Genomic DNA, 15,130 nt, shown 5'->3' with positions numbered 1-15,130 from the left:
GGTTAAGCTTTGTTTTGCTGGGAGAATGTGGGACAGGGGTGCCAGGCTCCTTCCAGCTGCAGAGCTGGAACCCAAGCCTTGTTTCTGGCAAGGAAGTGACAGATGTGTTACAGAAGGGCCATTCCAGTGACTCACTCAGAACAAGGGGAATCTGATTGAAGTTGATCTGCTGTCTCTACTGCTAAAAAATAGCAGCTGCTGGCAATGCTCAAGTGATAGTTTACCCCCAGAATGGAAAAATGAGAGCCCTTTTCCCCCATTATTCTTTTAGAAACCGAAGTTGTGAAGTCGATCTAGCTGTCCTCCAGGCTCATCTGCACCCTTCTGACTATGTCATCAACTAAAGCTGAGTTCCTGGCCCCTTTTCAAATTGGAGGAATGGAGGATCCCATACCCTGCTTCTAGATCCTCCCATCCATGCCCACCCTTCCTTTATACACTGGGATCCTGCTGGCATCCCACCCTTCTTGTCCTCTTAGAAACAGAAAGCCTGATGTCATGGATACCAGCTCTGGCACCTAGGCTGGGAAGAACCATCACCGAATGCTCACGGGCACAGCAGCCTTTCATGGAGCAAACACATCAGGCAAACCTTTCCAAGCCCTGCCTCTCCTAGTCATTCGGGGAAGATAGGTGGCCTGGGCAAGGGGGGTGTCCTATGCTGCTACATGGTTACTTTGACATGGCAGGCCCCACATAAAAGCGGACTTCCAATACCATCACGACATTTATGAACTCACTTCAGAGCCGCTCATCTTGACCTATTTCACACACTGTTATTCTATCCACAGATCCTCCAGCTTCTGACCTGGGGGCTGACTCATTTTCCTGTTTACAACCTGGCCTCAGCCCTTATTCCTAATGTTTTACATAGTTTCTCTGGCAGTGACCTTTTGACTAGAGTTCAGAGCCTCCTCTGGCTGAACAACCTCTGACTATTCTGGGTAAAAATATGCCAGATCTTGCCTGGCTGCCGGGACCTTTGTGGCCTCTGAAGAGCACTGTACCTGCCAGACTTGCCTCTGTGTGACTGGGGTAGCCTCAGTGTAAGAAAGGAAGGGCGAAGAATAGGATAGGGAGGGAAGGAGCTAAGGAGGGGGAAGGATGAATAAGCCTGTTCCTTCTGTGAGTCCTTGGCAGTGAGTGTATCCTTGTTGATGCAGACATTCAGAGGAACACTAATCACTTACCCCCATCATTTTCAGGCTTGTTTACTCTTAAGAACCACAAGTGATGTGACTCTGTTGAGCTCATATGAGCTGATTAGGAGCATATTGACTTGAAAGTGCTGTTCTGTAGTCCACCTGGAAGTCTTACCATTCTGTCTACAAGTGAATATTTTCTGACAAGTAATTCTACTTTTATATCTCAGTTAGCTATTCAGTGAGTGCTCAGACTGAATGAGATAGGTGACGTTTGGCAACTCCTTGATTCTTAATCCTTTAGTTGGCTATAAAACTTCATTAAGTGTCAGGTCCCTTCTATTGGTTATGTACTTAATAGCAATTCTAGTTTAGCAATGTGGTAGATTTATTTTGGGGTCCCTGCTCTGCTCATGCCTTCTTCTTTGGGAAATCCCCCTTACCCAAAAGCATGGACTTGAGTGGCCAAGTTCATACTATGTGACCCTCACCACAGGTGATTGGACTAGTGGTAAACACTTGAAACTGACATTTCAGTCCGTCATTTGGTCAGTGACCAACCAGGTTATCTTGCTTGAAAATTTGAGCTAATAGACATAGAGACCACTGTCAGTCATTGGTAGGTGACAGACTCTTAATGTCATGCTGATTGCAGACCAGAGTTAACTCATGCTACCTGGGCAAGCTGAGGTTGTGAGAAAGCGGAAACCTTTAATAAGCAGAGAAAGCTGGTTTGCAGAGAGGAGCATGCATCAGACAAGCAGTGAGTTAAGAGACCACAGGGACTCAGTAAGAGAACGACGATGCACATGACTTTGGTTCCTGGGGGCTTCTCATCTCCAGACCCCAACAGGCCTGTTGATACTTCATTTCCTGCTTATTGGTATCCATGAGGTGACTTCTTAGATCCTACATCAACACTCACCTCTACTGCCTGAGATGAAGAGATTTCTAGACAAGCGAAAGCTAAAGGAGTTCATCATAGCCTACCCTGTTTTGGGGGGTTTTTCTGAGATAAGGATTTCTGTCCCTAACGGCTAAAAAACCTTGACTAAACTACTGCTTAAGTGTTGCCAGCAGTGGCTGCAACAGAGAGTTGTAAACTTATATATTGGTAATTAAGCAAAGGGTGGGGTGTTTTCTAGCTGTTTATTTTAAAGTAGAACTTGATGTCATTGAAAGCAATTTATATCCACACTCTTGCTGTTAATCATTTAGGGCTTCTGGCTTCCCACCATTTTCTCACTTGTGATAAATGTATTGGCTTTATAGGGTGGGCCTTTAGGAACTTAGTATTTGTGGGGGAAAAAAACCCCAACATCAGACATAAGCTTACATCAAAGGACAAAATTGCCTCTGCTAGTTTGTAATACTTGACTTTCTGGTTATCTGCACCAGAGACATAAAATCTTGATTGCCTTGTCAACAAATCCAGTACCAAATGAGTGGAGATTTTTATGGCTGGGGAAACTCCACATACCTAGCATAGGAGGGGAGGCAGGGATGAAGGTCAGGTAATCCACAGCCTGTGATCCCTTACCAGCAATTACAAGTTACATTCCCCATCCGATTTAGCTCCTACACCAAACTGGTATTTATATGGGTGGAGAAGTATAAACAGTGGGCACCCTGTGAATGGAGGTGGGGTTGTCTTTTTTTTTTTTTTTCCTGAAGTGAGCTGAAGTAGAGGACACTGTGTAAATCTGTGTAAGATGCTGAGGTAGTTGGGGTAATAAAATCCAAAGTTAAGTGAAATAATCTACAGGAAGGGTTTTTAATATCTGAGGGAATGGACAGAAAAGTGAATGTCAGTTGGGAAAAGGATACTTAGAGAATGGTAGAGGAAGAACTCATTTACAATGAGAGACTAGGTAAGGCATTTAAGCTCTGGACCCAGACTATCTGGATTCAAGTCCCACCACCTAGTAGTTGTATGACCAAGGACGGATTACTTAATTTCTCATTGCCTCAGTTCTTCATCTATAAAATGGGAATAACAATAGTATCTACTGCATAGGTTTGTTATGGAGATTAAAGGAATTGATACATGTAAGATGCATAGGGCAGTATCTGGCCCAAAGTAGGTGCTTAGTAAATGCTAGTTTTTATTATTCTGTACGACATCACCTGGGGTGCCAACAAGACCAGCAAGATGCATGAGAACTAACACCACAAGTGTTCTATAGTTTTTTCCTGATGAGAAAATCCAATACATTTACTCTATGACTACAGAGTACGTGTGTTTTGGCTAAAACAAGAAAGAAGATCCATAAAAAGACTATTTAAATGAGGATGGGAAAAGAGGGGCTTTCATAGAAGGAGAGAAAATAGATTGGGCTCTGGTCTGGAAAAATGAAGACTGAGATGCACTATGATGAATTTCATGAACGACAGGAATAGCATGAATAATAACTTGTTTATGAAATACTGGAAAATTAGAGCTGGCATGAAAGACGAATACTTTGAGGTAAAGACTTGAACAGATGGTTACTTGACTGTGCTTGCACAGTGAGTCAGTCGTTGAGATACGGAGCTTAATTAGTTCAGAGTTTGAAATCAATCTGGATGAAAGGTGTGGGTTATGGCCCCGGACCTATCAAGGGTCATTAGGGATGTTTGTGATAAGCCCCATTTAGTCCAGTTCCGCATTTGTAAATAACTTATATTAATGTAGTACTTAGCCATTTCAAAACACTCAGCAACCTTCCACAACACTGATTTACTGAGCATGTACTGTGGGCAAGACTCTGCAGGGAATCAAAAGGTGAGAAAGATGGCTTGTGTTGAAGGTTCTGATGTCTTACCACCCAGAAACACTGTAATGAAATTAATTTAATTTGAGAGTTTAATATACTTGGTTTACTTGTACTTACAATGTTTTGAGACCAGAGAATTTTTAGTTATTTTTTGAGTTCAAGATGGTATTGTGAAGAAATTAAAGAAATAAAAGTTCTCTTTTTGTTATTGTTTTCATAAATTCTACCCAGGTGACATTCTGAGGTGCAATAGAACAGCTTATTCTAATATGTATTTTTAATTTTAGAGTAGTTATTCATAAAAAGCAATTTTAGAGCTACAAGTTAACGTAGAGATCATCTTCTTCAATTCCTTTTTTCACACCTGCAGTAAATGGGTCCCTTAGGTGATACGCACAAGGTGGCAAAGCTTGAACTGAAGCCCAAGTCTAGTCTTTTCTTCCCCATTGGGCTGCTTCCCCCAGAGGATCAGGGTTATTGTAGTTGAGCTTATTTCTGTGTACATACAGACTCAAATGTGTTATGCTTTATCTTGAAGCACCCAGAAGATTTACTGTGAAACCAGTGAAGCTTAAGCTTCAGGGACCCTCTCTTGTATGAACTTTGAGTGGGGAGAGGAAGCTAGGTTGCAGTCAGGAAACATAAGCATTTCTGGTAAATGACCTAAAGAGATAGTGTAAGAGATGGACTTGATGTTTCCCCCATTAATTTTTTGTGATCTTTTTCACATTCCAAAGAAGAAAAACTCACTTTTATACCTATTTTCTATTTGTAATTTTGTATTCTTTTTCTTAAAGAAGTACCCTCCCCTGCTCCAATATCACATAAACTTCAGGCTCCAGGAAACCTGGATCTGCTTCTGATGCCCAAAGATATAGCCAGTTGGGAATTTCATTTTAATATTCCAGAGTTTTATTTTTTTATTTATTTTTTAAAAATAATTTTATTTATTTATGGCTGCATCGGGCCTTCATTACTGTGCGCGGGCTTTCTCTAGTTGAGGTGAGTGGGGGTCTACTCTTCATTGGGGTGCGTGGGCTTCTCATTGTGGTGGCTTCTCTTGTTGTGGAGCACGGGCTCTAGGCGCACGGGCTTCAGTAGTTGTAGCACGCAGGCTCAGTAGTTGTGCCTCGTGGGCTCTAGAGCGCAGGCTCAGTTGTTGTGGCGCACGGGCTTAGTTGCTCTGCGGCATGTGGGATCTTCCTGGACCAGGGCTCAAATCTGTGTCCCCTGCATTGGCAGGTGGATTCTTAACCACTGTGCCACCAGGAGAGCCCCAGATACTTATTTTTAAATTAATTTTATTTAAAATTTTTGAATGCATTTAAATCACTTTTATATTTTATTTTAAGTTAATTTTACTTATAGTAATAAAATAAATAGTTGTGTTAAAATGTTTTAAACAAAAATGATAGCTCCTTGCCCATTCTTCCCCATTTCTTAGTTTTGCTCTCCAGAGTCAACCCCTTTTAATTCCTTTAGGTTTCCCCTGCTTTAACTCTATATTATTTCTTAATAGCTTGCCTTCCTAATTGATCAGTTTTATATCAATTTACAATGACCTAACATTTCATATCAATAATATGATGGTACTGTATTGTTATATCAATTATATATTGACTTCCTATAATTATAGCCAAGGGTTTCACATTGTTACTCCAAACATTCCTTCTCTCTCCTACCACTTCTCCAAAATAGTTAAATCACAATTTTTGGTTATCCCAGTCATCACTATTTATATTATGATGACTGTGAAAGCATCATTTACAGCAAAAGCAAGTAGTATACTATAGTATCCTTTCTTGTACAACTTTTTTGTTTGTCCTAGAGTTAATAATTATCTTATTTTCTTTTGCTTAATTTTCTGTTATCTATCTGAAAAACTAGCTTTCTGTTTTCCCCAGAGTTCATAATTGCTTTATTTTTCCTTTTACTTAAATTTCTGTGTGTCTAGCAAAATATGTCTTCAGAACTTCCAAGCATCTATCCTATCAATATTATTTGGGGACATGAGCAAACATATCAGATGATCTACCTATCTTCCACCTCCCCCTCTTTTATTCCCCGCCCCTCCCAGAGACCTCCTTCCATAATCCTTCATGCTCTTGCTCTAGTATGGACTGATTTTTTTCTAGGGTCTGGAAATTTTTCATATGTTAAGCCTTTGGTTTGGATGTTTGCTGAGGATGACACTCAGTGGACGGTTTCTAAATCCTAGGGAATTGTTTACTCATTATAAGGAATTTTATATATGCAGATTTTGAAAGTATATTTTAGTTATCTAGTACCATATAAGGGCTGCCTTCATTTTCTAGTTGACTACATTTACATAGTAGGGTGAAGGGAATGCTCCTATGCATCTGGATGCATGAAATGTGTAGTGATTAAAAGTAGGATTTGCTAATATGTAATTCAACCCATTTTTTTTGACATGCATATTAACCTTAGGGTGATTTACCTGAATTTTGAATCCCAGGTGATTATTAAGAATATATTCCCAGACAATTTCTTGTTACTCTCAAACTCATAATGGTACTCGCCACTATGAAAACTGATTTTTAATATATGGAAGTTAAATATAATTTTAAAACACATAATATTTTTTAAAAGCATGATACAAAATTTGTTTAATGTACTACTTTTTGTTAGCTGCATTAGAAGCATTGCACAGTAATGGGAAATTAAATATACTAGTTCTAATAACAGCTCCACCCCAATACTTTATACATGCAGAATATTTGGTTAATTCTTACTGTGTCCTACAAAGTAGACCAACAGCATTGTTTTAATTTACTGAAGTAGAAATTAAGGCGATTACAATTCATGATTAGGTTTTCTTATGGGAATTTCTTGTTTTCAGATAATTCATTCCCCTGTGAAGGAGGATTAGTGTTGTCCTAGATAATCCACCATGTAAATCAGGGACAGTGCTGATTCTTTAAAGAAGGAGAAATTTTTTTCAGTGTCTTTCAATATATTTCAATCACGTTCTTTTTGACATTGTTGCAATTCAGGTGGCATGCTGTTCAGTTGAATTCTTATAGAACATAGCTCTGTACTTCTGTTTGATTTATTTCCTGAGAGCATCACTGGAAGAGAAGAAATATTTTTAAATCCTTAAGATCTTGGTTGAAACAATCAGCGCTGATAACATCTACAAGCGGAGATTAAATGTGTATGATCAAATCCTCTTCCCAGAATGCACTGCTATTGGAATGTCCCTGGCCTCTGTCTAGGCCTGTAACATTGAAGCAACTACACATCTCAGGATGCACCACCCCTTCACTCTTCCTTTTCTGTCTTTGGTAGTATTGTCCACTGAAAGTTGTAGACAGACATAGGATTGGTGAATCCCCAGGGGCAGGTGAATCTGCCCTGTTTGCCTGATATAGGAATTGGGTGGTGATAGGGTTTACACCAAGGAGTAGTGGGAACAGAGAAACACCTACTGAAGATTATGGCAGGATTCCTGGCTATTTATCAAACAGCTGCTTACTTACTACCCTGTTTGATGCCCCAAGACTGATAAAATCGAAGGTGCTTTTCTAATATCTTCATTTCAGCTCCAGGTACTTCTATGTGTAGAGGGAGTGTTAGTGGTTAATTTGGTGCTGCAGTTCATTTCCATCCGTGTTGTGGGACTTTTATCTGGATCTTAGTATGTGTGATTGATTCTAAACTTATTCTCTAGGCATGTTGTACATTTCCCCTGCAATTTTGGATACTTTAATATGAATGGTTTTGTTATTTGGGTGTTTTGAGTAAAAGATTTCCTGTTACTTGCATTTGTACTATACTACTGGAAGCTTACCAAAGTTAAATGCGTTTACTTAATCAATTGACTATGAAAACTTTTGGTTTATTTCACCAGTTAGATTCAACATCACTTCTCTCTGAGGAACAGTTAAGGTGTCTTCTGGATGAATGCACACTTAAACAAAAATCCATGATTAGACTGTCTTCAGAAAGAGAAAAGAAAGACATTGAGGATATAACACCTGAGTTGCCCCAGCTTTCCAGATCTATTCTCTCTGAGTCACTAGATGAGTCAAAAACAAAGGTCAAAAGCACTGAGGTGGAAGACGCAAATATGCCTGAGAATGCCAAAGGTGAAACATCTAGAGGCTACTATCTGACCAAAGCCTCGACTGGGCATTTTATGTCAGAAGCTCTTGTCGTTGAAGCAAAGAATATGAAATGCCTCCAGCTTTCTGAGGACAAGGTTATTGGTGACACAAAAGACTATTTTATGTCAAAGACTCTTGGCATTGGGAGACTGAAAAGGCCCTCTTTCTTGGATGATCCACTGTATGGCGTCAACGTGAGCCTTTCATCCGAAGACCAACATCTGAAACTCAGCCCTCCAGAGCAACCCAGACCAGGTGAGACTTGGAAAATACACTGAAAATAATCCTTACTAAACACTTCAACATAAAGGTAGTATAGTTTAAAGTAGAGTAGGATAAGGAGGTAGGCTTGAAAGTCACAAATGGGGTCAATTAAGAGCATTCTAACATATGAATGTATTTATTAATGTTCATATCAAGATTGAGAATAGTACTCATATGAAATGCATTATTCTTAATGGTAGCTAATACATATTCTTGATGGTTATCCAGAAAACAATGTTGATTTCAGAGGAAAAGAGAAATTAGTTTGAATGGATACAAATAATTTGAGTAGATTTGCTTAGTATTTTAACTTCCAAATTTCAGTGATGAAAATTTGTTCCAAGGAATGAATTTGTAAAATGCCATATATCATTGTGGTTTTGTTCGTTTCTGTACGCAAACTTCCCATCCCAGCTACTTGTATAGTGTCAGGTTTTTTGTTTTTTGTTTTAATTTTGAACCAGTGTTGCATCTTACAATGGTACAATGGTACAGGATACAAGTACTATGGGCAGTTTTTTTGATATAAACACATATTCAATTATTTATTTATGTTAGAAGTCTAACATAGTCTGTGTTGTATTTGTTGAGTCTATTTAAATAGCTTCAGCTTTTCCTCTCGTGTAGATTACTCTCAAATATATTGTCTATTAAATCTATATCTATTACCTATTAAATCTATAATCTACTAATTTTGAACTAACTCCTCAGCCCTGTATTTCTAACTGCCATCTAGATATGGCCTCAAACTGATTTCCTCATTCTTCCCTCTCAACTCAGATTGTCCTCTTGACTTCTGTTACCTCAACCACCCAGGCTTCAAATCTGAGTCATCATTGAATCGTCCCTCTCTCTTGCTTCCCACTTCCAATCTTCCAATCTTGTTTGTTCTGCTCCTGCAGTGTCTCCCATGTCCATCCCTCCCTTGCTCTTCCTACCACAACTGGACCAATGCGATAACCTGATCAGGCCTCCCTGCCTCTGGTCTCTCCTCTCCTCCTGCCATTGTCAACCACCTAAACTAATTCCCCCAAAGTACAACTTTGATAAACATACTTCCCAGCTTAAAAAGCTTCTATGACTCTCCTCCGCCTATTGAATGAAGTCTGAATTCTTGAACACGCCTGCTGTTCAAGGCCTCCACACTCTGACCTGCAGTTCCCTTTGAAATCAATCTCTATCTAGTGCCCTAAATGTTATTCAGGTTGTAGCTGATCTGGGCTCAGGATTCCCAGTGCTTTCCCATGTTGCTCAGGCCCCTTTCTTCTCAGGCTTGTTCAGGTATCCCTTCAATAGTAGTTGAATTCTAACCCTATCCTCTCTGAATGTAACCTTCCCTCATCTTCTCTTTTAAAAGTCTTACTTCTCTTCTGAATGTCCAAGGGTATTGATCACATCATTTTACACACACTCTCTTGACATCATTTGGTACACACACCCACACTTTTTCTCCCTTAGAATTGTGTAACCTTTTTGAGGACAGGGGTCCTATCTTCTGATTCATTGTTACATCTTCTATGATGTCCAAAGTGCTGCCTTAAATCAAGTGCCTGTTTAATAAATAAAGGAATTTAAATTATCCAGTTTTAGAATAATGCACTGAAAGTATGGTTCACATTTATTCTTTGCATTATGAATGAAAGCAGGTGGTATTGCTTAAGAATTATGCAAGCCTCACATTCTATATAAAGATTTGGAAACTTTTTCTTTTTTTCTTTTGGTGAAATTCCACAAGCTATACAGTTTTTACCTAGCAGCAGAGTTCACTTATAACATGCAATTCAATTAAATGAGTGTGGTCTGCCTTCTCCCACCAAGATCTTCATTTAATAAATACGCCATGAGAACTTTGTTCTACTCTTTTTCTTTCTTTCTTTTTGTATTTTCTTTTCCTTTTGGACAGAAGATTTTCTTTCTTTCTTTTTGGACAGAAGGTTTTTAGTAGAAACAAAGTATCTGCATTTCCCCTTTGTCTACTGTAATCAGACTTACTCAGTTGGGTATGATGATTTACTGTCTATGAGGTCTCATTCCCGTGGAGTCAGTGTATGGGGCTTTGGAACAGCATTTTGCTAAAATATAACTTTACTTCCATGTGAATGGCAGTCACACTGATGTATATTTGTCACTGAGAAGAACATGGAAAGATGGAATGAACTAGAACTTAATGTGACTTAATGGAAAGAAGCTATGGTGGCTTACCTATAACTTCAGAAAACATGCCTCTGATGGTGCTAGATAATCCTAATGTTTGATTAAAATGACCCTGTGAGTATGGAGGCTTAAGATGGCATAGATGTGACTATATGAACCAATTTTACTTTCTGTTTATTACATAATAAACCTTAAGGAATAGGTCCTACATTATTATTTTGAGAGCAGGTCAGCCTATCTGAAGCTGGAGTTTTTCTTTTACTAACCTCAGCATTTACAATTATTAAAATAACTTGCTAATCAGTTTATTCTAAAATACTAAATTGGACATTATGTACTTTATGCAAAAATGAACACCAAAACATCAAAAATGAACATGCTAAACCAGTTTTCTTGGCAAAAAGCCCTTTAAAGATGTAATTGTAACAAGAAATTGCAGTGTGTTCAGGTGTTACATTATATTCCCTCTCTTTCTCAGGAAACAGATATGTGTGAATATGAGTCAGATGAGATTTCTGTAAGCATAGAGGAAGAAAATAGAACCATTTATCATTTTCTCTTTAAATAGCAAATATTATTGATATGTAGTTTTCTTTTCCTTGATGAACTGAGTCTGTTACGAATATTAAAATTCTGCTTCTAAAAGGCAGAGTCAGATAAAACTTCAAAAGGGACCAAGCCTAGTGACATTGAGGACCAGTTTCAATTGTGGTATTGAAAATAAGGATTTGCTTCACAGATGTTTTAAAAGTTTCTAGTGTGAAGTACCTCATTTTGTTTTTTTTTTTGAAATACAGTTGATGTACAACATTACATTGGTTGTAGGTGTACAGCATAGTGATTCAGTATTTTTACAGATTATACTCCATTAGTAGTTATTACAAGATAATGGCTACAATTCCTTGTGCTATACAATATATCCTTGTTGCTTATCTATTTTATACAGAGTATTTTGTATCTCTTAATCCCATAGTGCTAATTTACCCCTCCCCTCTTCCCTTCCCCCTCTGGTAACCACTAGTTTCTTTTCTATATCTGTGAGTCACTTTCTGTTTTGCTATATACATTCATTTGTGTTATTTTTTAGATTCCACATGTAAGTGATATCATATAATATTTGTCTTTCTTTGTCTGACTTATTTCACTAAGCATAATATTCTCTAGGTCCATCCACATTGCTGCAAATGGCAGAATTTTATACTTTTTATGGCTGTGTAATATTCCATTGTATATATATATTTATAACACTTATTATCTATTTGTCTGTTGATGGACACTTGGGTGGCTTCCATATTTTGGCTATTGTAAATAGTGCTATTATGAACATTGGGGTACATGTATCTTCGAATTAGTGTTTTCATTTTTTCTGGGTATAGACCCAGGAGGGAATTGCTGGGTCATTTGGCAGTTCTATTTTTAGTTTTTTGAGGAACCTCTGTACTGTTTTCCATAGTGGCTGCACCAATTTACATTCGCATCAACAGTGTACAAGGGTTTCCTTTTCTCCACATCCTCTCCAACATTTGTTATTTGTAGGCTTTTTGATGATAGCCATTCTGACAGGTGTAAGGTGATATCCCATTTTGTTTTGATTTGCATTTCTCTGATAATTAGTGATGTTGAACATCTTTTCATGTGCCTGTAAGACATCTGCTTGTCGTCTTTGGAAAAATGTCTATTCAGATCTTCTGCTCATCGTTTGCTTTTTGATATTGAGTTGTATGACCTGTTTATGTATTTTTCTGGTTGTTTGTTTTTGTTTGTGTTTTTTTTGCGGTACGCGGGCCTCTCACTGCTGTGGCCTCTCCCGCTGCGGAGCACAGGCTCCGGATGCACAGGCTCAGCGGCCATGGCCCACGGGCCCAGCCGCTCTGCGGCATGTGGGATCTTCCTGGACCAGGGCACGAACCAGTGTCCCCTGCATCGGCAGGTGGACTCCCAACCACTGTGCCACCAGGGAAGCCCTGGTTATGTATTTTTGGTATTAACCTTTTGTCAGTCATATCATTTGCAAATGTTTTCTCCCATTCTGTAGGTTGTCTTTTTGTTTTGTTGATGGTTTCCTTTGTTGTGCAAAAGCTTTTAAGTTTAATTAGGTCCAATTTATTTATTTTTGCTTTTATTTCTTTTGTCTTTGGAGAAAGGTCCAAAAAATTTTTGCTTACAATTTATGTCAAAGAATGTTATACCTATGTTGTCTTCTACGAATTTTATGGTTTCAGGTCTTACATTTAGGTCTTTAATCTATTTTGAGTTTATTTTTGTATATGGTGTGAGGAAATATTGTGATCTCATTCTTTTACTTGTAACTGCCCAGTTTCCCCAGCACCACTTCTTGAAGAGACTGTCTTTTCTCCATTGTATATTCTTGCCTCCTAGGTCATAGGTTAATTGAACATAAGTGTGTGGTTTTATTTCTGGGCTCCCTGTTCTGTTCCGTTGATCTATGTGCCTGTTTTTGTACCATGCTGTTTTGATTACTGTAGCTTTATAGTATAGTTTGAAGTCTGAGGGTGGTACCTCCTGCTTTGTTCTTTTTTTCTCAAGATTTCTTTGGCAATTTGGGGTCTTTTGTTGTTCCATCTGAATTTTAGGATTATTTGTTCCAGTTGTGTGAAATGGGTATTTTGATAGGGATTGCATCAAATCTGTAGATTGCTTTGGGTAGTATGGACATTTTAACAATATTAATTCTTCTAATCCAAGAGCACAGGATATTTTACCATTTCTTTGTATCATCTTCAATTTCCTTTATCAATGTTTTATAGTTTTCACAGTATAGGTCTTCAACGTCCTTCGTTAAATTTATTCCTAGGTATTTTATTCTTTTTGATGTGATTTTAAAAGAGATTGGTTTGAAAAGGGAAAACTTTTTTCTGATAGTTCATTATTAGTGTATGGAAAAGCAATAGATTTCTGTATATTAATCTTGTATCATCTACCTTGCTGAATTCATTTATTAGTTCTAATGGCTTTTGGGTAGAGACTTTAAAAGTATCATGTCGTCTGCAAATAGTGACAGTTTCACTTCTCCCCTTTCAATTTCTGTGCCTTTTCTTTTTATTGTCTGATTGCTGTGGCTAGTACTTCCGATACTATGTTAAATAGAAGTTTCAAGAGTGGGCAACCTTATCTTGTTCTTGAATTTAGAGGAAAGGCTTTTAACTTTTCTCTGTTGAGTATGATGTTAGCTATGGGTTTGTCATAAATGGCCTTTATTATGTTGAGATATGTTCCCTCTAGAGCCACTTGGATGAGAGTTTTTTCATGAGTGAATGATGAATTTTGTCAAATGCTTTTTCTGTGTCTATTGAGATAATCATGTAATTTTATCTTTTCTTTTGTTAGTGTGGTGTTTCACATTGATTGATTTGCAGATATTGAACCATCCTTGAATCCCTGGGATAAATCCTACTTGATCATGGTGTATGATCCTTTTTGTATATTGTTGGATTTGGTTTGATAATATTTCACTGAGGATTTTTGCATCTATATTTATCAAAGATATTGGCCTGTAATTTTCTTTTTTTGTAGTATCTTTGTCTGGTTTTGGTATCAGGGTAATGGTGGCCTTGTAGAATGAATTTGGGAGTGTTTCATCCGTTTCAATTTTTTTGGAATAGTTTGAGAAGGATGGGTACTAGTTCTTCTTTATATGTTTGGTAGAATTTACCCATGAAGCTATCTGGTCCTGGACTTCTGTTTGCTGGGAAGTTTTTTTTAATTACAAATTCAATTTCACTACTAGTGACAGGTTTGTTCAAATTGTCTGTTTCTTTGTGAGTCAGTCTTGGAAGGCTATATGTTTCTAGAAATTTGTCCATTTCTTCTAGGTTGTCCAATTTGTTGGCATATAATTGGTCATAGTATTCTATTCTGATTTTTTGTATCTCTGTGGTATCAGTTGCTTTTCTTCTCTTTTATTTCTTATTTTATTTGGGTCCTCTCCTCTATTCTTCTTGGTGAGTGTAGCTAAAGTTTTATCAATTTTGTTTACCTTTACAAAAGAAAGCAGCTCCTGTTTTCATTGATATTTTCTATTTTTGGGATCTCTATTTTATTTATTTCCTCTTTGAAATAAATCCTTCAATTTATAAGTCCTTTATTATATCCTTCCTTCTGCTGACTTTGGGCCTTGTTTGTTCTTTTTTTTTCTAATTCTTTTAGGTGGTAGGTTATGTTGTTTATTTGAGATTTTTCTTGTTTCTTGATAAAGGCCTGCATCTCTATGAACTTCCCTCTTGGAAATGCTTTTGCTGCATCCTGTAGATTTTGGAGTGCTGTGTTTCCATGTTCATTTGTCTTGAGGTATTTTCTGATTTCCTCTTTGATTTCTTCATTGACCCATTGGGGTTTTTTTGGGTTTTTTTGACCCATTGGTTTTTTTAGTAGCATGGTGTTTAGTCTTCATATGTTTGTTCTTTTCCCATTTTTCTTTTTATAATTGATATCTAGTTTCATACTGTTGTGGTCAGAAAAAATGCTTGATATACTTTCTGTCATCTTAAACGTGTTGAGACTTGTTTTGTGGCCTAGCATGTGGCCTAGCATGTGCACTTGAAAAGAATGTGTATTCTGCTGTTTTTGGATGTACTGTCCTGTAGATACCTATTAAATCCAACTGGTCTATTGTATCATAAGACCACTGTTGCCTCATTGATTTTATGTCTCAATGATACATCCATTA

The 15,130-nt window shown here is 37.7% G+C and overlaps 1 protein-coding gene across 1 annotated transcript in view; it reads left to right on the top strand.

Annotated features, from left to right (window-relative positions):
• FSIP1 (fibrous sheath interacting protein 1) overlaps window positions 1–15,130 on the top strand; it is a 195,565-nt gene that overhangs the window by 171,574 nt on the left and 8,861 nt on the right. The window contains exon 10 of the mRNA XM_060164296.1: window positions 7,770–8,280. Coding sequence (XP_060020279.1) covers window positions 7,770–8,280 — 511 coding nt within the window. The remainder of the gene's footprint in view (window positions 1–7,769; window positions 8,281–15,130) is intronic.

This window comes from Lagenorhynchus albirostris, chromosome 1 (genome assembly GCF_949774975.1).
Source record: "Lagenorhynchus albirostris chromosome 1, mLagAlb1.1, whole genome shotgun sequence".
Taxonomy (NCBI): domain Eukaryota; kingdom Metazoa; phylum Chordata; class Mammalia; order Artiodactyla; family Delphinidae; genus Lagenorhynchus; species Lagenorhynchus albirostris.
The sequence above is the reverse complement of the archived record's forward strand: the minus strand, read 5'-3'. Positions and strand labels throughout refer to the sequence as shown.